Raw genomic sequence first — 27,284 nt, 5'->3', positions numbered from 1 at the left:
GGACAGGCCTCCTCCGGAGAGATGCTAGGTTCTCAATGAGCAGAGGCAGGGACCAGCTGCCTGATGGGCTCCTCTGCAGCCGGAAGGTGTCAGCTTCCTGAAAACCACATCGAGTCCAACATGGCCCACTTGCTGGCGCTGCCCAGCACTGCCCCCGCCTTTGCTTTGGCCTCTCTTTGCCAACGTGCTCTGCCTTCCTCCTAGCATGGCCACAGATGGGCCTCCAGCCCCAGCGCTCAATGACACCAACCCACGGACTGCAGGGGGCACATGGGGAAGAGCCCAAGGAGTTTCCCTCTTGGGCTTTTTACTAACTCGGGGAGGGGGGATTTTCTGACACTGGCGAAAGCCCTGGTTAGATACATTAATCTGGCAGCCGGTGCAGCATTAATTTCTCTTGAATGAGAGGTTATTTTTTACGATAGTTACTCAGCTTCTAAAGCCTTTTCGTGCCATGCATGAGCAGTAAAGCTCTTCAAGCTCTGAGATTTCAGGACTGCGTTTGGCCGTGCTACTGGAATGAGCAGAACAGAGGTGTCCTCCAGCCCAACGAAGAGTAATCAGAGAGAAGCTGCCCATGGTAAAAATACCTGGGGTGGACGGGAGTCTCCACTGAACTCACTGGGGCCAAGATTTCACCCTTGGTGGCCCCAAATCAGCTGTCAGGAGCCGAGCCTCCCCCGCCCCGACTGTACTGCACAAGCCAACAAAACCCGAGACATTCCACGGACAAGCCAGACCTGGGGCTTGTGGCAGGCACCTTCCCAACCTGCTCTAGATCAAAGTCACACAGAGTGCAGGGCTCAACCCCCTTCCTGGGACATGGCTTTACGAACAAACAAATTAAGTCAGCTCACACTCCTCCCCAGGCTGGGCTGCTCCTAGGGTTTCTTGCCAGGAATGCTCAGCCTGCCCCCTTGGTCCTCTACCTCTAGAGAGAGACTCCCACCTCCCCTTTACAGCCAGGTGGGGTAAGAGCCACCTGCCTTAAAGAGTCCACACAGGATCAACACCTGCTAACAGGCCTGAAGTGTCTCAGGTTAACCTGCTAGCCTGGAACAGGCCTACTTCACCGCACGGCACAGATGACAACACAGGTTCGCAAGTAGATTCTATTTATTACCTTCTACGGCAAGCAGAGACACGTAAAGCTGGTCTATTCTATCACGCGTGCTAAGCGGTGTTCACGCAGCTCTGCCTCCTGCATGGCAGCGCGCGGGAAAGGAGGCTGAAGGAATGAAAAGCCGGACAGGTGACTCGGCCGGCCGGGATAATTCCCTACGCAGTCACTGCCTGGCAATTCTCCGCAATCTCTGGGCCTCAGTCAAGGCAGCTGCTCTGTCCCGGATCTCTCTCAAGCAAGTCCACAGACAGGGCCTGGAGTAGCATGGAGAGGACCCGGCCCAGCACACGTGCTCGCTACAGAGTCCCCTGCAAAGTGGGTTCTTCAGCAAGAGGCTCTGGATCCGCCGAGAGGGGTGCCGGGGTGTCACTATTGCAGTATCCCCAGCTCTGCACAGACATCGTGTCTGCCTGGCGGGGGCTGGTGGAGAAGCAGGAAGGGGAGGGGCGGGGATGGATCTAGGCTACAGAAGAGCTGGGTAGAGGGCCCAGTCTTTCTTGGTACCTGGCTTTCCCATGCCCTCAGGTTGAGCTAAAGAGGGCTGCTTCCAGCCAGAGGAGGGGCCAGGGCTTCAAAGGCTCCTACCTGACTTCTAAGCGGACACACACACACTTACTTCCTTAACCCTTTCCTGGGCTTCACTAGCAGAGGGAATGCTGCAGATCCCAGGGAGTAAGATCCCACATCTGCCTGTTGGCAGCAAGCCTGGCTCATCGGCCTCCCCATGCGCATTACGGCCAAGCTGGCATTCCATCAGCGCACGGCTGGAGCCGCCCGTACAGCGGGCAGACTGCCTCCCACGGCGCCCTGCCAACTTCCGCTGTGCTCAGGGGCACTGCTGAGCCATGGACACCCCAAGACGGAGGTTGCTGTTTGTATAATCACACCCCATGTCTGCATTATCAGGAGAGCACATAAAACATGGACACAGAACCATCGTTAGGAACCACCTTACCAGAAATCACGAAGCCAGGCCACGTGCACGGGCCAGACCTGGCACCGCGGCTCAGGGACTTCTCATTTATACCCTTCGGCCTCGTCTACATGTAAAAGTGCGGTCGACCCAGCGGTGGCGCTCGGGCTGTGAAAAATTCCCCCCCCTGCCCCGAGAACCACAGCGAGGCTGACCTAACCCCCGGGGCAGACACAGCTAGGTCAACAGACGAATGGTTCCACATGCCTAGCTACCGGCGCTTGGGGGGCAATGGAGAGCTCCCCGCCATCGCTGTGGGAACGCTGACATTCGGCGCGGCTGTGGCATAGCTAAGGCACCGTGGCTGTGCCATGGCCTGACACAGTTGTCGAGCACAGCACCACAACAAGCTTTGCTGATGGAAAGTCAGAGACTCAAGCAGGATTAACAATGCCCTGCACCTGTCTGCCATGGGCCTGGTCTTTCATACACCAGCCAACGCTGATTCCTAGTGTGTCTAAGGCCACCAGAACGCGAGCTCCTGCCTGCTGTTCTCCAGCCCTCGGGGGAGCCCCTTGGACCGAGGCATGGCCCGTCTCCAGCTATTTAGTCTCGTGCTCACACAGCCTGTAGCATCAGTCCCTGAAGGGCTGGGGAAAGCAGAGGTGGCTTGGGAGGAGCAGCTGCCTACCTTTCCCTCCCAGACCTGCATCCTGAGTCACGCGCTGCTAACCTGGCCAAGCTGCTCTGAGCAAGGCTTTTGCAGCCTGCCTATCGTGTGGCTTTTGCTGGGCACATGGTGTTGCAGCCCAGTGAGTGCTGTCACTCGGGCACTGTCAGGGCTGGGGTGCCAGGGTCCTGGCCACTTTGCCAGTCTGCCTACACGCCAATGAATATTGCCCTTCGCCCACAGGTAGCCCACTGGGCTGGGTGGTCGTCTTTCAGCAGCCCCACAGCCAGGCTGCAGCTGCAAAGGATCCAAACACAACATGGTTCGGACAAGGCCCTTTACCCTTCCTGGCAGCAGAGCACGGCTGTCCAGCTCACTCGCTGCAGGCAGACGAGGGGGGCGGGCGCAGGGAGGTGGAACCAGGACTGCTTTCTTTCAGCTGGTCTCGTCGGTGCACGCTGCTTTGTGCTACTGGGGAGAGCTGGGCCAAGAGAGGGCAAGGTGCAGGTCAGGTGGCTGGGAACCCAGGCCCTTGGGGGAGCGTCCCACAAGATGAAGGCTGTTGTTTCGGAAAGCACTTACCCATCAGGCTCCCCTCACGGGGTAATGTTCCCTGCCTAACAGTCACTGCTCCACCCGGCTAGGTCACCCAGGCTGGGGGTCATGTGCCAGAATGTGACCACCCGTGTCTCAGGCCTGTCTCAGGCAGATCCTCCTGTGAACTGCCAACTCCTCCAAGTGGGCAAGGGGCACACGCTGTGGGCACAGCGATCACTGCCCCGTGCTGCAGACCCACACTCCTGCCATGCAGCAGCAGGAACACACCCTTTTGCCAGCTGCAGTCACACGGCTCAATGGCCATATTCCACCTCCCCCTCTGTAGGCGTGACACTGGGATTTGCGAGGGGGAAGAGAGGAGGCATTCGCTACAGGTATTGAAAGTCAGCCCCATGTTTGTTAAACTGGCTCAGCCCCCAGGAAGAGTTAATTCCCCAGCGGCACCTTTCTGAGACCCTGAATTATTAATTTCTTTATCATTTGTCTTCAGGCACCCTATGGCCTGTACAACACTCCCACATTAAAGAAACATACGCTCCCTCGCTGGCTGCATTGCTTTGACGTCAAACATGCACGAAACACCCTCCCAGGAATCAACTTGTACAAAAATTCATCAGCTGATGGAGCTATTGCTGATAAGCATGTGCGTGTAACGACAAACTGCATAATCCCATCACATCACGGCTTCCTTCCTTGCAGAATGGAGTTGGGGGGGAGTAAATATTTGCTCATGTAGCTCATTGTGTACAGAGGATTCACAGGGCTGACAGTTGACTCTTCTCAGAGGCGACAGACTGAAGTGTGTGTGATCCTGGAGTTTAGCCACATGCAGGCATAAAACAAACTGTTTAGTTTAGCAAAACACCGAAGGTGAGCTCCCCTGGTGATGACCTGCCCCCTCCAGCTGCTGGCACAGCTCCATTGCTCGTGTTTAAGAGATCTTCCAGGACAGTGGAGCTGGGGAACAGAGGGACAGCCAGGGCTAGTACTGAAGAGACAAATTTCTTCCCAATACAAGATGAGGAATGTGCTGATATTGCCTTGAGACCTGCACCATGGGGTGCTGGGCCTCTGAACGCCAAGGCTGGGAGGCAGCAGGACTGAGGTGGAGCTTGCAAAACCTGCATGGAAAAGGGAATCTACAAAACACAAAATATGAACTCTGGAGAGTTTTGAACATCGGAGACGACAACAAACACCTTCTGAAATGCACCTGCGCCTCACAGCTATTAACGCTGCTCAGGGTCGCACCCACGCACGCAGCGGGAGAAGAGACAGACAGCTGGAGTGAACTGTAGATCATTCCCTATTGCAAGTGTGAGAACAGCGCCCCTTGCCCAGACTATTCCATAGGCCGGAGCGTGCCCGTTCCCACACTCCAGGCAGCAGCTTGCGCTGGCACAAAGCAATAGTGATGGACGGCCTGCACAGAGAGAGATCCCAGTGAGCTAGCCAGCGGTCACTGCAAACAGCCTCCCTCCCGCTCATCGCCCTTGGCTCTCCAGTGCTTCAGGACAGGGGCGGTCTTCACATTGGGCCGTGCTGGGGCCTCAGCACTGCTTCCCAGCTGGTGCCGTTCCCCCTGACACTGGCTGCCCCTTCCCACAGCAGCTAAGGCGGGTCACGGCAGCCAGGCAATGCCCATGTTTTCAGTCATTCAGAACCAACTGGGACTCAAGTCGACATTTCCCATACTTGGCCTGCCCGAGGGAGAAGTGTTTGGCTTTTTAAATGAAAGTTTGAGCAGCACTGGGCCAGGCTTCTGGAAGTCTGCGCTGTATGTGTGCGGGGGGGACTTTCCCTTGCAGAACCCTTCGATACAGGAATTGATAAATAATTAGCAAGCGTTCCACGCAGTTAAAGACTAATTGTGACGTGTTCACACATGCAACCTTACCAGACTCCTGGGCACGGACCTGTGCTTTCTTAGTGCCCTCCCATTGGGCATGGGGTGGGTTCATAGTGGAATAAAGTGATTCAGGTTTCATCCACCTGGAGGTTGGAGGTTTTGGGGACTGTGATTTTGGTTTGGCCCATGGGGGTCATAAGGCCTATCTGTGGAGCTGAGGCCCAGATCCAGGTTTGTGCAGGGAGGTTCTGATCCAGGGCTTTGCTGTGGCTCTGATTCTAGATTCAGAATCTCCGGCCTCAGTGCTAAGAGAGGCTGGAATAGTTACCAAAGGATTAACTCCCTTTAATAAATGTTTATGTTCAAAGAATTTACGAGGGTGCTCACAGACAGATAATTAGGGACATTTCGATGCATGCCAGCAGTGCGAGCACAGTAATTAACTTTGTTGCCAATTCATTTTTAATCATTTCAGTGCTCTGGAGATGTCTAAGTGTCCTTTGAGCCCATAACTTCTCTTTGGTGGGGCCCACGTCCTTCATGCCATGCACACATGCTCCTAATTCCTCTCCTTCTAAACAGCTGGTCACTGCGAAATTAAACCGAACCTGGCACAACGGAGCAGCAGCGAGAGGAACCTGGCAGGCAGAACCAGCCTGGAAATGGGGTGGCTACAGGCAGCTGTGATTGCATTACATCACACTGCACAAGCCGTACTGACAGCGTTCCAAGGACAGGCATTGCTAACACCCCCCATCGGGGAAATCACAGGCCTGCAAACAAACGGCTAATCTGCATATTTTGAGCGGCCGTCACAGCAGCCATGGGATGACATGTGGGTGTAGGGCTGCAAACCCAGCAGGGCTTACAGGAGGGAAGGTTTAGGCCCTGAGTTGGCCACAGGGGTCCGCAGGGAGGGACACACATTGAAAGACCTGATTCACATCAGAATCGAGTCAAGAAGAAAGAGTCAAGTACCAAGAGTAGAGGAACCCTCCTACCTGCCACACGCTGGGGACGTCCCTCACCAAAGACACCCTGGAAGACGGGGACAAGTCAGGCTTCATCTGAAGGCCAAGCAGGGCAGCAGAAGGGGGCAGCCAGGGCTGGGACATGTTCCCTTGGCTCAGCACCATCCTCTTATTCAGTTTCATTCCCTGTTGCCGTCAGCGGCTCTCTCAAGCCTTCATCTCCGGCCTTCTCAGGGACAGCGCCAGCGAGCCAGGCTGGGGAGATGAGCCTGGCTGGTGCAGGCCCTGCTTTGGGGAGTACCAGGTTACACAAGAACCTACGGTTTTGTTGCTGATGGACTCCGAGTGACGCACAGGCAGTCACGTGGCTGAGCAGCCCCTTGGAAAGGGCAGCGTTTGTCTTCTGAAGCTCCCCGGGAACGTTTCCTTGCCTGCCAATCTGACTCCCCCAGAATTGCTCCATTTTTGCCAGCGGGGAAGGTTTTGGTCTCCCCAAGTCACGAATGAAATCGCTGTCCAGCTGTTGCGCTGATCCGTACGCTGCTCCCTGGGGAGCTCCTGGCCCTGCTGCCTTCAGAGCACTGCTGCTGCTCAGTGCCACAGCGGGACGATCTGCCGTCCCCGTGCTGTGCCAGCACCGAATCAGAGGCCTCTCCTGCTGGGAGCCTCTGCACAGATACAGCTGGGACTTGCTGAGAGCTGCCCTGTTCCATCAGTCCCACCAAGCCCCCAAGCAAACCAGGGGCCTGCATCTCAGCTCCAGCATCTCCCACATCCTGCTCACTGCTAATAGAGGCTGACTTGATATTCTACTCCTGGGGGTATTCTGCGCCACTGCGCATGCCCAGAATTCATGTCTTCTGCAGAAAATACATTCTGCCAGAGAGGCGATGCAGTTACGCCTTTTGTCCACCAGGGGCTTCTGCGGCACCCGGACAGAGGGCAGCCGGCTCAGCCAGCCATGGCAAGGAGCAGCCAATAGGGAGGAAGAGAGGGAGTTCTTCCCAGTGCCCTGCCAGGTGGGGAGGCACAGGATGAGGGGGATGGACAGAGGGGGGCACAGGGGGCTGCTGGGGGAGGGTCACCGATGGGTTCAGAAGGGCTAGTGGGGAGGACAGATTTGGGCAGGGGCTGAATGGGAGTGGGGTGCAGGACCACATGGGGCCAGGGCAGATGTGCCTGAATGAATGGGTGAGGCTAGGGGTCAGTCAGGGTCTGCATGGGGGAAGTTCCCCAACAATACCTCCCCCCCCAAAAAAAACAAACAAACCCACAACGGTTTCACACCTCTCCCACCCATACCCAACATCCCTCCAGGTTCACTCCCAGGCTCCTTCCCAGCAATTACTTCCCTCTCCATCAGCTCCTCCATTACCCCTGGCCCCCCAGCCTTTGCGCTGCTTCTGAGGGGTGCAGGAAATAGGTTTCTGTAGTGCAGTTTAAATGAATTATTACGCAAAGTTCTGTATTAATATGCCTAGTAAGGAATTTATTTGTCAAAAAAACATTTCCTGAATCTTTTTTGTTCTCTGTTGAAATAAATGACCAAAATAATTGAAACTGGTGTGAGTATATTGTGTTATTTTGATAAATAAACTATGCAAAATTTTAAAATATTGTATGTAGAATTTGGAATTTTTTGCACAGAATTCCCCCAGGAGTAAGATTCCCCTTGTGGGGACTCAGGCTTGTCTCATGCCCCAGCGTGTGCTTGGCACAGCCTCCTGGACCCCGCACCACACACCCTCCCAGTGCACTACTTCTGGTCAGCCCCTGCCCCCTCTCGCCTTCCCTAGCCCTGGCCTCCCCTCGCTGATGCCCCCACCACCGGGGTCTCTCTTTTCGGACTTCCTGTCCCAGCCTTCGCCAACCTGACCTCTCCTCACTGAGCCTCCGCTACCCACCCTGACCCCAGCTCTGGCCTCGAGTAAGTCACACATTTAAATCCAGAGAGTGACTTCAGGTAGCAGGCGGGATCGGAGGCAGGGTACTGAAGGTGAGTGATGAACAGAGGGGCCCCACCTACGGCGCTCTCCCTGTTGTACTTTCCCCTGCTCCTCCCCTGACTTAGGTGCCTTTGCTGCGTTGAGTCTCATGGAGACTAGGAGCTCCTTGGGACAGAGCCTTGCCATGCACCTTGCACGGCTCCTCGCACACATCTGCCTCCGTTGGAGCAGCACGGAGCACTGTTAGAGCAGAGACGCTTCACCCCCTGTGGGGAAAGGAGACCCGCTGATGCCAGACCCATGGGCGAGGGCAGAGAGCCGCAATTCCGCCCCTTGAGTGGCCCAGCCCGCGCGCCCGCATTGCGGCTCCCCCAGGCAGCTCCCCAGTCCCTCGTTGCTCTGGGTTTGCTCAGAGACCAGGGAAGCTCTCGGGAGGGTAAATCGGTGCTGGGCTGTTGCCAAGAAGCTTCTTCTGAAGCGGCTGCAAGGCTGCAGCCTTGTGCTCCTGACCAGCGCCACGGTAGGTGCTGACGGGGGATAGCCAAGCAGCCCTTGCCAGGCCCCCCAGGCTAAGCCGTCCCAGGGCTCCCAGGCAGGTGTGCCGGGATGAGCTATGCTCTGCTGGAAACGTTCACCAGACACATGGACAACAGGGAGCTGGCTGCAGCAGCGGGCAGGTCTGGGTCCAACCTCCTGGGGGGAGGAAAGCACTGGGCCAGTTCATTATTAGGGTGGCAGGGATAGGGAGCAAATGACCCCCAACTTGAGCAGCTGGGGGAATTGGGGGGAGGGGGCCAGAAGGCTACAGCATGGCAGAGAATAGCAGAAACCTCTGGATTTGCGAAGACCAACACGAAGCCTCAAATTGCCAGCGTGCTCCTGGCACCTGGCTGCTGGGGTGGCCGGGGATGGCTGCTGCAGAGCAGGCTGGGTGGGTGGGATGGAGCAGTGCCGGGATTTCTGCCCTCGTTTCGTAGGTCAGCTGAGCGGTCGCCCGTGTGTTCCCGGCTGCCTTGCCAGCCCAGCGATGGGCCAGCTCCTGAGGCGGTGATGAGCCACGCCACTCCCCGCCCCCCCTCAGGAGACGCCACCAGACGGCTAGACACGGAAAGCTACACCCCAGGCTCCCCAGCATGGCTGTCGCTCTTGGTCACAGGCTCAGTGCTGGCCTCCTGGCCCCAGGCAGCGCTCCCTGGGCATGGGGGGGGGGCAGCAATCGGGACCTGGGCACTGTTGCTGCCGGCATCTGGGGTGCGTCTCTAGGGCTGGCTGGCACCATGACCGCCCGGGGTCTGGTTTCAATTAGCAGTGTTTCCCAGTGGTGGGCCCAAGCCCTGGCATAAGGAAACGTCCTATCCCTGCATGGCTTCCCCCATCGTCACGGCTTCCCAGCAAGGAGGAAAACAATTCCCGGCTGGCAGTCAACGCTCATGGAAGAGCTGTTCTTGACGATACACAGAGCGCCGCAGCCAAGAGCTGGCGCCTGGGGCAGAGGAGAGAATTCAAACCCAGCCCAGATGGGCAGGCAGAGCGCTGGTCTGAGTAACGGTTTCAAAGCGAGCTGCCAGGCGTGGCTTGTCGTGGGGCATCCACTCTCTGCGCTGTGCGGAGGGCTGGCCCTGGCAGACTTCCTTCGTTAACCAAACAGCCCAATGACAATAGTGAGGGGCGTTCCCATCCCCAGAGGGCTCTGCTTGGCTGGGAGGCCACGTGCTCCTCATTAGGCTACTGCCAGATTTGAAGCACTAAAACCAGGAATCAATTTGAGCTCACTAGGTCAGTGTTGGAATGAATTTCCCTGAGCCCTCCAGATGTCAGAGCTGCCAGCCAAAGGATGGGCAGCTCCCAAGGGCAGCCAGCAGGTCTGTGCATGGCTATGGGACCCTTATGGCCAGGATGCCCTTGGGCTCACTGTTTGCCAGAGCAGCCCTTGGCTTAGCACGCTGCTGCTGTGTATGCTCCCAGCAGCTAAGGCTGGGCGAGCACTGGAGCGAGACTTAACCCCTGGAGTACGACAGACAGACGCCGACTTTAGCTTCTGGAAGGCACGGCCCCATCTGCAGGTGTGAGAAGAGGAGCCACCAGCCTCAGCAATTGGAGTGTGCAGTCGACATGTCTCTCTGCCCCCTTTTGATCTGCCGAGAGGCCCAGTAAACTCTACAGCAATTTGTCCCCTTTCTGCTCCGCAGGCTCTGTACAATCCCCCTCTCCTAAACCCTGGTCTACCGGCCTACGACTTGCCCTCACCCAAAGAGCCATTCCCACCTTCGCTGCTGAGCGGCACCTGCACCTGGCTGGGGAAGTCTGGCCAAGACATTCCCAGGTGTGAATATGCTATAAACAAAACCACCGAAGTGCTTCCCGGGCATGCGCCACCCCCGCTCTCTCGAACGCTGGAGCGGGTGAGCTTCATTCCCAGCCAGACTTGGCAGAAGCCAACAGGAGCTGCACCAACGCGGGCTCCCAGTGGGGGCTGAAAAGCTTTTTACCTGTCACACAAACACTCTCACCAGACAAAGGGTCATGGACACGTTACAAGTAGACATCCCTTTTCCAGTTCACAAAGGTCATCCGCCAGGGAGCAGGGACAACGCCACAGGATCGACTGGACCAATCGTGTGGTGCAAACAATAGCAAATACTCCTGGTCACTAGGCTGCAAACAATCCATTGGCTCAAAGGGGCCCACGCAAAATATTTACGGCAGAGCAAACGAAAGAGTAAAACTCATGACCAGTCTGTGGGTTGTTTGGGACCAGGGTGAAATGAGCGGAACGAAAAACTTTTCACTACAGATCTGACCCGCTCTTTCCCTGAGGCCTGGTCCACGCTACGAGTTGAGGTCGAATTTAGCAGCGTTATCTCGATTTAACCCTGCACCCGTCCACATGACGAAGCCCTTTTTTTCGACTTAACGGGCTCTTAAAATAGATTTCTTTACTCCACCCCCGACGAGGGGATTAGCGCTGAAATCGGCCTTGCCGGGTTGAATTTGGGGTAGTGTGGACGCAATTCGACCGTATTGGCCTCCGGGAGCTATCCCAGAGTGCTCAGTTGTGACCGCTCTGGACAGCGCTCTCAACTCAGATGCACTGACCAGGTATACAGGAAAAGGCCCGCGAACTTTTGAATCTCATTTCCTGTTTGGCCAGCATGGCAAGCTCACCTGCACAGGTCACCATGCAGAGCCCATCATCACAGGAGACCATGCAGTCCCAGAATTGCCGAAGAGCTCCAGCATGGACCCAGTGGGAGGTACGGGATCTGATCGCTGTATGGGGAGACAAATCTGTGCTGGCAGAACTCCGTTCAAAAAGACGAAATACCAAAATATTTGAAAAAAATCTCCAATGGCATGAAGGACAGAGGCTATAACAGGGACCCGCAGCAGTGCCGCTTAAAACTTAAGGAGCTCAGGCAAGCCTACCAAAAAACCAGGGAGGCAAATGGCCGCTCTGGTTCAGAGCCCCAGACACGCCACTTCTATGATGAGCTGCATGCCATTCTAGGGGGTGCAGACACCACTACCCCAACCCCGTGCTTTGACTCCGTCCAAGGAGTGGGAGGCAACATGGAAGCAGGTTTTGGGGGCGAGGAAGAGGATGATGATGAAGAGGTTGTAGATAGCTCACAGCAAGGAAGTGGAGAAACCGGTTTCCCCAACAGCCAGGATCTATTTATCACCCTGGACCTGGACCCAGTACCCCCCGAACCCACCCAAGGCGGGATCCCAGACCCTGAAGGTGAAGAAGGGACCTCTGGTGAGTGTACCTTTGTAAATATTACACATTAGTTTAAAAGCAAGCGCGTTTAATGATTAATTTGCCCTGGCATTCGTGGCCAGTACAGCTACTGGAAAAGTCTGTTAACGTGTCTGGGGATGGAGCGGAAATCCTCCAGGGACATCTCCATAAAGCTCTCCTGGATGTACTCCCAAAACCTTTGCAAAAGGTTTCTGGGGAGGGCAGCCTTATTCCGTCCTCCATGGTAGGACACTTTACCACGCCAGGCCAGTAGCACGTAGTCGGGAATCATTGCAGAACAAAGCATTGCAGCGTATGGTCCCGGTGTTTGCTGGCATTCAAACAACACCCGTTCTTTATCTCTCTGTTTTACCCACAGGAGAGTGATCTCATTCACGGTCACCTGGTTGAAATAGGGTGCTTTTCTTAAGGGGACATTCAGAGGTGCCCGTTCCTGTCGTTGAACAGAAATCTTCCCTGCTGTTAGCCACGTGGTGGCGGGAGGGGTGAAGCCATCATCCCAGAGAATTGGGCCTGTGTGTTCGGGGGTTAGTTGGGTTTCTGCTGCACGTGAACCTGGAAACCGCAGCCCTTCCTTTTAAATTGCCAGCCCATTTTTAATGGGCAGCCCAACGGCTACTTCATATGGGAAATGAGGGCGCTGCTGTTTGAAACCATTCCCACATGTTAGGAAGGTTAAAGGAGCCAAACAACTGTGGCTTACCATGACTGCCTGCAAGCCGAATTCTGCTGCCCAGCCTTGCGTGAGTGATCTCTCACACCAAACCGGCAGATCCTCAATAACAGGCAAAATGCGACCTTGTAATGACAGCACATGTGCTATGTAGTGTTAACAGCAAGGTTTACCGTGAAAGAGTCTACCCCTTGTTCTATAAAATGTGTCTTTTTAATTATCACTCTCTCTTTTTCCCCCTCCACCAGCTGCATGTGTTTCTCCTTCCCAGAGGCTAGTAAGATTAGAAGACGAAAAACGCACTCGCGATGAAATGTTCTCTGACCTCATGCTGTCTTCCCACACTGACAGAGCACAGCAAAATACGTGGAGGCAGACAATCTCAGAGTGCAGGAAAACACAATATGACCGCGAGGAGAGGTGGCAGGCTGAAGATAGTAGGTGGCGGCAGCTTGCTGAAAGAAGGCAGGAGCCAATGCTCAGGCTGCTGGAGGATCAAACTCACATGCTCCAGCGTATGCTTGAGCTGCAGGAAAGGCAGCAGGAGTACAGACCGCCGCTACAGCCCCTGTGTAACCAACCGCCCTCCTCCCCAAGTTCCATAGCTGACACCTAAGAACGCGGTGGGGGGGCCTCTGGCCACCCAGCCACTCCACCCCAGAGGATTGCCCAAGCAACAGAAGGCTGGCATTCAATAAGTTTTAAAGTGCTGTGTGGCCTTATCCTTCCCTCCTCCCCCACCTCTCCCAGGCTACCTTGGCAGTTATCCCCCTATTTGTGTGATGAATAAATAAAGAATGCATGAATGTGAAGCAACAATGACTTTATTGCCTCTGGAAGTGGTGATCGAAGGGGGGAGGGGAGGGCGTTTAGCTTACAGGAACAAAGAGTGAAACTGGGGCGGGGGGGGGGGGTATTCCATCAAGGAGAAACCATAGCCTGGGCAGTCATGAAACTGGTCTTCAAAGCTTCTCTGATGTGCACCGCGCCCTCCTGTACTCTAACCGCCCTGGTGTCTGGCTGCGTGTGATCAGCGGCCAAGCGATTTACCTCAACCTCCCACCTTGCCATAAACGTCTCCCCCTTACTGTCACAGATATTGTGGAGCATACAGCAAGCTGTAATAACAATGGGAATATTGGTTTTGCTGAGGTCTAACCGAGTCAGTAAACTGCGCCAGCGTGCTTTTAAACGCCTAAATGCACATTCTACCACCATTCTGCACTTGCTCAGCCTATAGTTGAACAGCTCCTGACTACTGTCCAGGCTGCCTGTGTATGGCTTCATGAGCTATGGTGTCACAGAGTCCCTGGGCGATGCTTTGGAACTGCTCCCCATGAAGCCAGTCAGGACTCTGGGGAAGTCTCCTTTCTGTGAGCAGCCTGTCTGCAGGACACAAAGCTCACACAACTTCCACCTTCCTGGGCCTGACCTCAGAGCCTTCCGCATCCTCTGCCCCTCTGTGCGCTTCCCTCAGCGAGTCCGCCCAGGCGGGGTCTTGGGGAAGCCAGAGGGTCCTGCCCCCCAACTCCGCAGTCAGATGGGACTCAGCCAGCCAGTAAAACAGAAGGTTTATTAGATGACAGGAACATGGTCTAAACCAGAGCTTGTAGTTGCAGAGAACAGGACCCCTCAGCTGGGTCCATTCTGGGGGGCAGTGAGCCAGACAACCACGTCTGCACTTCACTCCATGTCCCAGCCAGCCCCAAACTGAAACTCCCTCCAGCCCCTCCTCCTCTGGGCTTTCCCCTTTCCCGGGCCAGGAGGTCACCTGATTCCTTTGTTCTCCAACCCTTTAGCTCTCACCTTGCAGGGGGGGAAGGGCCCAGGCCATCAGTTGCCAGGAAACAGGGTGGTGGCTATTCTCTGTGTCCAGACCCCTGCACACACCTGCCCTCTAGGGCTCTGCAAGGATCATACACCCTTATCCCACCCCCTAGATACTTAAGAACTGCATAGAGGAAACTGAGGCACCCCCACACTATTCAGAGGAAACATTAAGAACAGTCCCACTTCGTCACACATGGCATTAAGGGGTAGAGGCTGGGTCCCCAAGGATAACTATAGGCATTTCAACATCCCCAATGGTTATTTTTTGGTCTGGTAAGTAAGTCCCTTGCTGCAGATGTTGAAACAGACCAGAGTTCCTGAAGATGCGAGCATCATGTACCTTTCCCGGCCATCCCACATTGATGTTGGTGAAATGTCCCTTGTGATCCACCAGAGCTTGCAGCACTATTGAAAAGTACCCCTTGCGGTTTATGTACTCGCCGGCTTGGTGCTCCGGTGCCAAGATAGGGATATGGGTTCCGTCTATCGCCCCATCACAGTTAGGGAATCCCATTGCAGCAAAGCCATCCACTATGACCTGCACATTTCCCCGAGTCACTACCCTTGATATCAGCAGCTCAGTGATTGCGTGGGCTACTTGCATCACAGCAGCCCCCACAGTAGATTTGCCCACTCCAAATTGATTCCCGACGGACCAGCGTTGCAAGCTTCCACAGGGCTATCGCCACTCGCTTCTCAACTGTGAGGGCTGCTCTCATCTTGGTATTCTTGTGCTTCAGGGCAGGGGAAAGCAAGTCACAAAGTTCCATGAAAGTGCCCTTACGCGTGCGAAAGTTTCGCAACTACTGGGAATCATCCCAGACCTGCAACACTATGCGGTCCCACCACTCTGTGCTTGTTTCCCAGGCCCAGAATTGATGTTCCACGCCATGAACCTGCCCAACTGACACCATAATGTGCACATTGCAGGGGCCCGTCCCTTGTGAGAAGTCTGTGTCCATGTCGTCATCACTCTCGTCACCGCGCTGACGTCGCCTCCTCCTCGCCCGGTTTCGCTTTTCTTGCAGGTTATGGTTCTGCGTATCCTGCTGGATAACACGCATGGTGTTTATAGGCTCATAATTGCCGCGGTGATCTGAGCGGGCTCCATGTTCCCAGTGCTATGGCGTCTGCGCTGAAAAAAGGCACGAAACGATTGTCTGCTGTTGCTCTGACGGAGGGAGGGGTGACTGACAACTTGGCTTACAGGGAATTAAAATCAACAAAGGGGGTGGCTTTGCATCAGAGAAACAGAATGGCCCCCTCAAGGACAGAACTCAAAACCCTGGGTTTAGCAGGCCGTTGATTTCACAGAGGGAGGGAGGAGAAAATGAATACAAAACAAATCTGATCTATTTCTTGTTTTGATCCACTTCCTCTATCTTTATACATCTTGCTGGCAGCAGACGGTGCAGTACGACTGCTGGCCATCGTCATCTCCTGGCTGCTCACCAGCAGATGGTGCGGTAGGACTGCCGCCAGGACTGAATCGCCATGAGACGAAACTTAAAAGGGAAAGGACCTGGCTGAGTCACTCCCATGTCTGCACAGGCGCCCCGACCGACCTCACCGAGGTCGGTTAAATGAGCACCCTGGAGTACGGCGACGATGGCTACCAGTCATGCTGCACCGTCTGCTGCCAAAAGGCAATGAGCTGCTGGGGTGTAGCAATGCCGTACCACGTCTGCCAGCACCCAGGAGACGTACGGTGACGGTTAGCTGAGCGGGCTCCATGCTTGCCATGGTATGGCGTCTGCATGGGTAACCCAGGAAAAAAGGCGTGAAACAATTGTCTGCCCTTGCTTTCACAGAGGGAGGAAGGGAACGGGGGGCCTGACTAAATGTACCCAGAACCACCCGCGACAATGTTTTTGCCCCATCAGGCATTGGGATTTCTACCCAGAATTCCAATGGGCGGCGGAGACTGCAGGAACTGCGGGATAGCTACCCACAGTGCAACGCTCCAGAAGTCGACGGTTGCCTCGGTCGAGTGGACACACTCTGCCGAGTTAATGCCAACTAAATGCACTTAGAGCATTTGTGTGGGGACACACACACAATCGACTGTATAAAAACGTTTTCTACAAAACCGACTTCTATAAATTCGACCTAATTTCGTAGTGTAGATATAGGAGACACCAGATTACAACAGTCCCAGCCACCCATCGCCTGTCATACAAAACCGTGGAAATCGAGAAGAAAAGACTCATGAAATCTCCTTCCTCCCCAGCTCCTGCTCCATCCTGCCAGCGCACACTGGTCTCTACAGCACATACTCCCCAGGAATAAGAGACCGGGCACAACACGGGCCTCAGGACACGATGGGAATCCCTTGAGTGCTGGGCAAGGCCCACAGGCACTTTGCCCAACCAGAGCCCCATGGCGTGCAGTAGGGCTCAGCGACAGAACTCATGGGATGCGGAGACGTGGCAGCCAACAAGGAGGGTCTCCACTTCCCAGTGGTTTGGGTGCTGGGGATAGGAGAGCAGCAGCAGTTTGCCTTGTTGTCATTGGGCCAACATCTGCGAGATTCCCTTTGTCCTCAGCCCCACCAGGATCTGACAGATCTGGGCACCAATCCCCCAGGGTAGTCTGCTCAGTTACAGGGAAAGAGGGATGATGAGGCCACGTGTTGGGGGGCAGCCTGGAACTCCCCCCTTGCTTGCCCCCACCCAATCTCGAAGGGCCAACTGCCCCCCCCCCATTTCTGAGCAATTTTTTGTAGGTGAAACAAACATGGAAAATTAGAATAATTAAAAACCACATAATAAGCTACAGCTGCTGTAACTATTCCCTAATTAAAAGCTCATTTAAGAGATAAGTTATCCACTCAGTGTAATGTTCCAGCACATACAAACGCACGTGGTAGTGGCTGGCAGGGGGGTGTACAGAGGAAAGTCCCCAGACAAGTCTGTCACCAAGAACACAGAGCTTTCAATGTTAAACGTGCCTTGCCCAGACAGCAATGGGAGGGGAGTGCCTTGCCCACCCCAAAGGGCAGCTGCAGCTCCGATCTTCCTAATAGCGGCCATGAGTCCTGTGGCACCGTATAGACTAACGGTCGTATTGGAGTGTGAGCTTTCGTGGGTGAACACCCACTTCGGATGCATGCATGTGTTCACCTAGGAAAGCTCGTGCTCCGATGCGTCTGTCAGTCTATACGGTGCCACAGGACCCTTTGCCGCTTTTACAGATCCGGACTAACACGGCGACCCCTCTGATACTATCTTCCTCACGTGGCCGTCACGACAGAATCCCCTGCCCCACGCGTACAGGAGCATCCTGCAGTTTGCTGAGGCCTGTCCACGTGGCCATTAGCACAGCTGAGGCAGACCCCAGACACATCTGCACCCGCCATGGGTACTGGTCTGCTCGGTGCGTTCCTGAGGGAGGACGGGTATTCGCCCATCAGCCAGTGAGCGTCCAAGGAGGAGTCCTTGTGAGGGAGAGGCCGCTGGCCCGGGGCACCATGGATACAGGGCTTGAGGGCCTGCTGGTCTATTCTGGTGCGGCAACTCCTGAAGTCAGAACAGACACGGTTGAATAAAATCTCTAGACGGAATCTGCTGGCAGGAACAGGATGATGATGATGTTCTGCAGCTCTGGGTAGTGCCAACTGGTTATAGTTCAAAAGGTGACCACGTACCACTGGCACCTTCTGACTCAACAGCCCGGCTCCCTGCCTGGATTCAGAGCCACATCTGCTGGCACAAGCGGGAAACCCAAGCACTTTGCCCGATAGAGCCAACGCAGTCACCTGGCTTCTACTCTGACTCGCACACCATCCACAGAACATTGCAGCAAGTCCCAATCGTGCAGGCCTTGTTACTGGGAATGCTGAAGCCAGAAAGCACACAGCTCGCCTTTCAGAAGCAGGGTGCGCATGCAGCCTAGGCTGCTAGGAAACCCATCTCCTAACACACACATCAGCTGGAGCATCTTGCATGTGCAGGAGTCACAGAGAGGCTGACTTTGAACCCCATAACGCCAGAATTAGAGTCTCTGCTCCAAGTATAACTGCAAATTAAATGGCACTATCTTCCGTGTGTTCTGGGAAGTCCTGAAGGTTATTGGCCCGCTACACTTGCGGCAGGGAAATAGATATTTTGACCAGGATTGGTAATGAATCAATATTCCCCAGTCACTGGCTATTTGGTTTCTGCTGTCTTAACACTGATCTTTCAAAAATACCGCTCTGGTATTGGATTTCTGGCTAATGAGGTGGATTAAAGAGGCTGATGGGAATTGGGAAGGGCGTGGGTGCAGCAGATATGGAGTCATTAGATAGACAGCGCTGGTGCATGTTAATACAGCGTGGAGATTTGGAGCCACAGGAGAAGGGCGAGATCTGGATCAGGGTCAAGTCAACCTTACATCCATTCACTGAAAAAGACACAGAGAAAAGGCTGCCTTTTGTGAAACAGGCCGCAACGTGGAACTAGCTGGTTTGGAGAAGCAAGATTTCTGGTGCCCTCTGGGAGGGAAATATCAGGAGTCTAATCCACCACACAGATTTTGATACCTCCATCTCAGACTGCACTAGGGGGAGGCAGAAGGTGGATGGAAATGAAAAAACAACTGACCCTTTAGGAGTCTCATGGAAGGTCCCATGTCTGGTTCTTGTTTTCATTAGAGCCATCTGCTCCTCCTTATCAAACCCCATTCTGGGTCATTTACACCAGAGGGCCTGAAACCCAAAACAAATGCTTAGGCACCACTGTGGCGAGTGTCATGGAAATGCCTTTAGGAAGACAAACCTGTTAAGTAACCTATAAAACACGCTGGGTGTGTGGATGAGAACCTGACATCATCTACTTTGCTATGAACAGTGTTGTGCTAAATAGAGAGTAGCCCAGGGAAGGGAAATCAGACGCTCCTGTTAACCCTTCTCATAATAAAAGAACAAGGGAGTCAATTAAATTGAAAGGCAACCAAAGAATAGATTGAAAATGTGTTTGTTTCTAACATGGCACAATTAGTCTATGGAACTCATTGCCCCAAGATATCAAGAGGCCAAGATCTTATCAGGATTCAAAGAAACGGATTAGAGTTTTATATGGACAGCAAGAACATCCACAATTATACCACATAAGATGAAAAGAGATAAGGGATTTAAAGCTTCATTTTTCAGGGCACAAACGAACCCACTCAGTGCCCAGGGTCATGGTGAAATTTCCCCTATGGACACAAGGTTCCTGTGGCTGGTGCTGGCCACTGCTGGGCTAGATGGATGCAGATCGAGGGGTCCCTCCATTCCGTTGCAATGACTTGGCCAAAAGGACGCAACTTCTGGCCAAGACCTGAACAGTCCAGCTTCTGCCAGCAGGGATGACGTCCAGCTCAGCCAGCATGGCCAGAAAGGGGCGGACCCCAGCCAAGACCTGCTCAGTGCAGCTCCTAATGATGGAGCAAGGGGGGAGACGCCCAGCTGAGACCTAGCCAGTGCAGCTCATGCAGCAGCAGGCAAGGCTTGGCTACCGACCAAGCCCCGGAGGAGCCAGCTGGGGTCTCAACTGCGGTTAGATGCATGAGACACACCTGGCCTGGCTGCGCCGGATGGGAACCCTGCTGGCTGGTGAAGCCTGCTCTAGCCCCCTTCTGACAGTCATGATGTGTGTGGTCCCCACAGTCTAGATTGTAGCAGAGGCTTCTCCAGACCCTCCCCCCCCCTCCCCGCACACACCATGTAGCACCCTAGCCTAGGTGCTCCGAGTCACACTCACGAGGCTGTGCAAAGAGGGGCTTTATTTCTCAGGGACGAGGCAGCAGGCTAGCAGCTGGTGTATTCCAAGGGTCTGGGAGGAGCGGCCTCCTCCATCCCCAGCCCCTTTGTGCTGGATCAGCACAGCCCGCCGGGGCTCCCAGGTGAGGAGAGCTGCAATATCCAAGGTAATAAAGGACGCTGGGCTGGTTAATTACATTAGCGTTGTGCTTCTCTGGAATCCAGCTGTCAATATGAAATGTCCTATTAGCTTCCCTGGGTCTACTGGCAGAGGAAGGGGAGCTAATCATGTCGCTGAGGTTACAGAGCTCACCGAACGGGTCTGCTTAATTGCTTCACCTTGAGAGAGTAAAATCAATCCAGCATTTATACTTTAGCGAGCTGTGCTCTTACGTTTTGGCACATATGTAAGATACAAAAAGAATCTAATAAAACCCGGGAAGTGTCATTTAATTGTTTTATCTGACGAGATCTCTGCATTGATCCGAGCACAAACCCAGACCTCTGGGCAGCAGTTCAGCCGCTCTCCCTGCACGGTTAAGTCACATTCCTCAGGCAGGCACAGAGCTGGCACTGCCTGGCTCAGCAAGTGCCCATCACCATCCTCAGAGATGGTGGTGCTAAATTATTAACACGAGTCTGTTCCCTCTGTGACAGGCTGGATCACAGAAACCCCCTTGGGGCTGCCAACTGATGCACTGAGACTACCTTTGAGCCCATTTTCTTTGTTAGCTTGGGACTTTAGAACCCTACCTTGTCTGAGCCAGACACGCTCGCCTGCTGCAAACACTGACCCAGGTCTGAACCACGTTTCACAAACTGCAGGTTTAACTGAAAACAGCTTAAGAAGTGTTCCTGCCTCCAGCACTTAGATGCCCAGCTTTCAATGGGGTTCAAACCCTAAATAAATCCATTTTACCCTGTATAAAGCTTATACAGGATAAATTCAAATTGTTTGCCCTCTATAACACTGATAGAGAGATATGCCCAGCTGTTTCTCCCCCCAGGTATTAATGCATACTTCGGGTTAAATAATAAGTTCAAAGTTATTTTATTAAATACAAAAAGTAGATTTTAAGTGGTTCCAAGTAATAACAGATGGAACAAAGTGAATTACCAAGTAAAATAAAATAAAACTCTCAAGTCACTGACAGATTCCCTCATCACTCGGATACAGAAGCAGACACATGCAGACAGTGGCTCCCAGCCTGATAGGAACATGGATGTGCAGGTGGATTTAGGAACACAGGCCATAAGGCTGGAAAGGACCTGCTGGGCCATTGAGTCCAGTCCCTGGCTATTTCAGACAATCCCGTCATATAATCCCTTTAATAAATTTACCAAGCTCCAGCTTCAAACTATGTAGGGTATTTGCTCCCCACTACTCCTATTGGGCAGTTGGTCCAGAACTTCACTCCTCTGAGGTCAGAAACCTTCTTAGCATCTCCAGCCTAAACATATTCCTGTGTTCTTGTGCCAACACTGTCTTCTAGCTTCAGCAGCTCTTCTCACTCCCTGGTGCATTTATCGAGAGCAAGCAGATCCCCTCTCAGCCTGTGTAGGGCAAACAAGCCAAGATCTTTTACTCTCCATTCCTAAAACAGGCTCTTCCTTCCCCGATCCTCTTAGCAACTGTCCTCAGCACCTGCTCCAGTCTGAATTAATCTGTCTTGAACGTGAGTGACCAGAACTATGCACACGATTCCAGAAGAGGTCTCACCGGTGCCTGATACAATGGCATTAATACCTGCCTATGGCTACTGGAAATAGCTCGCTTGATACATCCTTGGATCACACTTGTTTTTGACTTGAGACAGGCCCCGTTTTCTGACCATCCCATCCCTCGTGTTGCGGGGCATCACTCATTTCCTGCAGTGTTAGAGCTGGGCAGGAAACGGTTTCCCCACCTTGTGAAAATGTTATTTCAAAACTAGCCTGTTCTTCACCAGGATGGAACAGAGACCTTTTGAACTTTGCACTAAGAGAGATCAAGATCCCAGAATAGCCAACAGCCATTGTGTGAGTGTCTCCCATTTTGACCAGAAATTCCATCCTGGGCCTCAAATCGTCGTTCTCTACAAAATCATCATCAAAACTGGTACGTTCCCCACACTAAGTGCCACTTTCAACAAATCTGCATTTTCTAATGAAAAACAATGTCAAGAAACTCCTGAGCAGCTGTACACAGTATATCACCCCTGTGGCCGATCTTCCAGACTTGGAATGGGAGGGTGTGGCAGTGCTCATCCTGTGCTCCAGAATGAGCTTTCACTGGAAAAGACAGAGCGCATCTCCAGCCCCTAGGGCTGTGGAGAAACCCTTCAGAACCTGGCCCAAGTACAACCTAATGCAGCAATGCCTGGCCGAAGCTGCAGAGAGCCTGGAATAGCTCTGAGGGTGAACTGCCCCATTCACCCCATGGGGCATTACTTCAGCCGCCCAATTTAAGTTTCCGCTCAGCAATTAATTGTTTCACTGCTGATCAATACCCATACGGAAGGAGCGGGTTTGGTTATGAAGCTCTAGCTACACAAATGACTGTGTGAGACCGCTCATGCTGGCACGGTGAGCGTGTGGGAGACAGCACTACTTATCCTTCCCCCCAAGCCCGGAGCCCAGCAGAGCCCATGTGACCATATTTTAAATGTCAAACACAATCTCCTGAGAGAGGCATATCATTTTGGTACCACAAATGGGTGGGCCGTGGAAGAATACCAATACCTCCAGGCCCCCATTTGACACCCGAGCCGTGCCTGACAGCTCCTGGGGGCTTCTTTCCATTAGTGACTTGCTGGTAGGGCAGGCGTGTGGGACTGGAGCGGGGCTGCCCGCCCACAGGGCCATTGCAAAGGCTGCTTCCAGCCACCTGGCTCCTGTAGGCACCAACTAGTGCAGGGAGCTCTTCCCTTCCGCATGATTCATTAGCAGACACGGAGATCACAGGCATCGCCCTCCCCACAGCGCCAGAGAGAAGACTGCAGGGGTGACGTGAACACAGCCCCACCGCAGTGACCCCTTGCGGGGTCTCAGAAAGGGACGCCCCATGCAGCAGGTGCACGACACTGAGCTCCCATCAGAGACGCCCACCCCCGAAAGCATGGAGAACAGCCTGGCAACCGTCCAACTGAACGGCAGGGGCCTGTGCTGGCCTCTGAACGCAGAGGAGCGGGGGTCGCACCCACACACAGACTGTTCTTATCCAACACCCAGAAACCGAACGGCTTGGTATCTCTTAGAGCCTCCACATTTTACAAGAAAGCTTTTTATTTAAATTACTTCCCCCCCCCCCCGTCTCTTCCTGGAGATGCAGGGACTACCCTCTAAGGGTTGATTTATTAGAGATCTCAGCTATTTTACACGCGTTTGATTTCAGAAAGCGGACAGAGTGCACGAGAGGCTGCACTTCTGTGGCACCAGCAGCAGCAGCTGGTTTCGGGGCCGCTCGAGAGCAAGAGACGGGTGGTGGGACGGTGGCCACCGAGGCGGTGGAGTGGTCACCTGGAGGCCTGTCTGCCCGAGAACGGGCCATACAGGTTGTGAAGGTCCCCTCCCCTTAGCACTGGTTTACAGAACGCGCTGGGCATTCCATGTTTGCTGACAGGCGAGGGCCCCGGCCTCCCCACACAGCCATGGGGTGTTCACCCAGACTAAAACCGTCGGGCGCCTTGGGGTGTGGCTGGTGTACCTCACAGCTGGAAACAGACATAAGCACAATGGGACTTTCTGATCCTCCAACAGGCAGCAATAAGAGCGTTACCCCTAGCCAGGGTCAGCGCTTCTTCCTGACACAACCACCTCAGGGAAGTCAAGCAACAGACCAATCAATTATTAGCACAGAAACCCGGCCAGGGCAGCCGCTTGCACGGCCGTACATCCTGTTGCTCTGCCAGTCTACGGGGGCTAGTCTTATAAAGAAAGCCCACAGGCAGTGACCCATGTGCTAGGCAGAGCCCCCCCCCCCCCAAGGATAAACCACCCCCCACCCTCCTGGCTACATGACAGCCCTCCCAGGGTCTCGGAGGCGGGGAGAGGCACTGACCGGGAGCGTGGGGCAAGGGAAATGAATCGGGTGCAGACTGGCCCAAGCGAGGCCGCTGTGGGGAGCAGGAGCGGGGGAGCAGCTGATGGTCTGTGGGGTGGGCAGACACGCCCCAGGTAGGAACCCAGGGGCCAGCCCCTCACGTTCTAACATGGGCCTGAGGGACCCAGCCCGACCCCCACCCCAAGCCCCCTGGGCTGCCCAGCGCTGTATCTCCTGCAGGCTCCCTGGGGGTGACAGGGTCACTCGGGCCAGGCCCCCGGCAGTGCTGCGCGCCCCCCTGAAAGCCCAGCCTGAGCCCCCCGCCTCTGGCAAGGGGCAGCACCCTGCGCTGGCTGCTGGGGAAGGGTGAGCCAGGATTGGGCTCTCCCAGCGGGCGCCCAGCGTGATTCGCCCCCCCCAGCCTGGGGAACCGGTGGGGCGCTGGGGGCAGCAGGGCTGGGATGGGGAGAGTGCGGGGGACAGGGCCGGGTCCCCCCGTCTCAATCCAGCACAGGCGGGGCCCCAGTACAACGCCCCCCCCCGCCGCCTGAAGCCCACCCCCCGGGCTGGTCCTGCAGGGGGTCCAAGGGATCCAGCCCTCGCCCAGCTTCAGGAGCTGCACAGACCCTGCTTTCCACGGCCACGGCTCCCGAGCCCGGCAGCTCACGGTGCAGCGGGCCCAGAGGCACCCCGGGCTCGCCCCTTTCCGCGCCGACCCGGGGTGCTGGAGGGCAGGGCGGGTCGGCCAGCGGGGCTGCTCCTCCAGCTGCCCCGGGTCCGGGCAGGGGGCACCGGGAGCCCAAGGGCCGTTCCCCTTGGACCGAGCAGGACACCCGGGCCGGAGCGAGCGGACCCGTGGCCACAGGGGTCGCTGGGCTCCAGCGGGGCGGTCACAGGCTTGGCCCGGGACCAGGCTCCCTGCTCCGCCCGCGGGTCCGGCCCCAGGGGGGAAGGGTCCGGGGAGCCACCAACTCAGACCTTCCCGGGGAAAGGGGCCCCCGGCAGCCGGCCCCGCAGGGCCCCTCCGCCGCCCCTGCGCGCAGCCCCAGTCCGGCCGCTAAGCCGCTGGCTGGGCACCTCCGTCTGCCCTGCGCCCGCGCCCAGCGCCCCGGGGCCCTTCTCCGCCGGCCCCCTGCCCTGCGCCCGCGCCCAGCGCCCCGGGGCCCTTCTCCGCCGGCCCCCTGCCCTGCGCCCGCGCCCAGCGCCCCGCCGAGCCGGGCAGGCGCCGCTCACCTGTACCACTCCAGCCCGCGCTCGTAGTGCCGGTCGAAGAAGTGGGGCTCGGTGCCCACGGCGCGCACCTCAGGGTGCACCCGGATAAACTCCAGCACGGCGCGGGTGCCGCCCTTCTTCACCCCCACGACGAGGGCCTGCGGGAGCCGCTTGCTGCCCAGCTTGGCGGGGCCGGAGCCGTTCCCAGCCGGCGGCGCCTCCTGGCCCGCGCCCCGGGGCCCGCTCCACGCCGGCTCGCCGCTCCGGTCGCGCCCCCAGGGGCTGGCGGCCGCGCCCCCCGGCTCGCCGGGCCCCCGGCCGCAGGAGCGGGACTTCTGCAGAAGTTTCTTGGCGCCGGCGCTGCGGGCGGGGGGGCAGCGGCGCTCGGGGCCGGGCAGGGGCCCCCCGGCGCAGCGGAGCAGGCTATAGCACAGGTAGGTGCCGGACAGGGACAGCGTGAAGAAGAAGAAGAGGAAGCGGCGCGTCAGCCTGGGAGAGGGTGGCCCGGCCCGGCCGCTCAGCGCCCGGCACGCCATGGCTCCATGGGGCCGGGGAGCGCGGCGCTGCGCTGCCGGCGGCGCATGGGGCTGGGGCCGGGCGGCGCGCAGCGCACCGAGGCTAAGGCAGGCTCCGTGCCCGGCTCCCCGCGGCTCCGGGGAAGCGGCGGCGGCTGCCCTGGCATGTCCCGCTCCTAGGAGGAGGGGCGGCCCGAGGGGCTCCGCACGCTGCCCCTGCCTGCGGGCGCCGCCCCGAGCTCCGGCTCCGCAGCTCCCATGGCCGGCTCCTGCAGCCCGGCAATCCGCAGCGGGCGCGACTCCGAATCCGGGGCCCCGCGGCCGGCTCCAGCTTCCTCTGTCCCCGGGAAATGCCGGGGCAGCGCCGGTGCCGCTGCTATTTAAGGGGCCGCCTGACGTCAGCACCTCCCGGAGCCCCCACGAACCGCCGGAGCCCGAGCCGCCGGGAACCCTCACCCCCAGCCCGGACCCCAACCTCGCACCCCCACCGCAAGACCAGCCCGGACCCCGAACCTGTCACCCCAGAGCCCGAAGCCCCCTCCCAGAGCCCACATCCCAGAACCCCCTCTTGCACCCCTCAACCCTGGCCCCACCCCAGAGCCCACACCCGAACCTTTCACCCCCAGCCTCACCCCAGAGCCATCACCCCCCTCCCACACCCTCAGCCAGGAGCCTGCCCCAAAACTTCCTCCTGGCCCCACCCCAGAGCCCACATCCCAAGCCCCTCACCCCCACCCAAACCTTTCACCCTGACCTCATACCGGAGCCTGCACCCCCCACCCCAGAGCCCCCCCGTGAACCCCTCAATCCTGGCCCCACCCCAGAGCCCGCACCCCAGCCCAGAGCCTGCACCCAAACCTTCCACCCCGGCTAGGGTGACCAGATGACCCGATTTTCTAGGGACTGTCCCGATTTTCAGGTCTTTTTCTTATATAGGCTCCTATTACCCCCCACCCCGTCCCGATTTTTCACATTTGCTGTCTGGTCGCCCTACCCCTGGCCTCACCTTAAAGCCATCGCTCTCAGCCCCTCACCCTCTCCCATACCCCCAGCCCAGAGCCCACACCCCAAACTCCCTCCTGCACCGCAACACCCTGCCCTACCCTGGAGTCCTCTCCTGTACGCTGAGCCTCTCACCTGGCTCCACCCCAGAGCTTGCACCCCCAGCCCGAAGCCTGCACTCTGAACCCCCTCCTGCACCTCAAGCCCCCACCCCAGGGCCTGTACCCTCCTCCCGCACCCCCAGCCCTTCCTCCCCCCCCCCACCTCCCGCAGCTCTTCCTAGGCTGCCCCAGCTAGGTGGCCCTGCTCCCCACAAGCCACTGCAGCTCCTTGGGGAGGAGGGCTCAGGTGAAGATGCTCCCAATTTGGCTCCCTTCTCCGGGCAGTCCCGGACCCCAGGAGCCTCCACTTCAGCCTCTCTGAACCCTCTGGGGTGTGTCTACACTGCAGTTAACCGCCCTGCTGGCCTGGCTCAGCGGACTTGGGCTGTAACATTGCTGTGTAGACATCTGGGCT

The 27,284-nt window shown here is 56.3% G+C and overlaps 1 protein-coding gene across 1 annotated transcript in view; it reads right to left on the bottom strand.

Annotated features, from left to right (window-relative positions):
- HS3ST2 (heparan sulfate-glucosamine 3-sulfotransferase 2) overlaps positions 1 to 25,787 on the bottom strand; it is an 82,807-nt gene extending 57,020 nt beyond the window's left edge. Inside the window, exon 1 of the mRNA XM_074964932.1 lies at positions 25,273 to 25,787. Coding sequence (XP_074821033.1) covers positions 25,273 to 25,787 — 515 coding nt within the window. The remainder of the gene's footprint in view (positions 1 to 25,272) is intronic.
- Positions 25,788 to 27,284: the final 1,497 nt, after the last annotated feature.

Source organism: Natator depressus, chromosome 10, assembly GCF_965152275.1.
Source record: "Natator depressus isolate rNatDep1 chromosome 10, rNatDep2.hap1, whole genome shotgun sequence".
Classification (NCBI taxonomy): Eukaryota; Metazoa; Chordata; order Testudines; family Cheloniidae; genus Natator; species Natator depressus.
The sequence above is the reverse complement of the archived record's forward strand: the minus strand, read 5'-3'. Positions and strand labels throughout refer to the sequence as shown.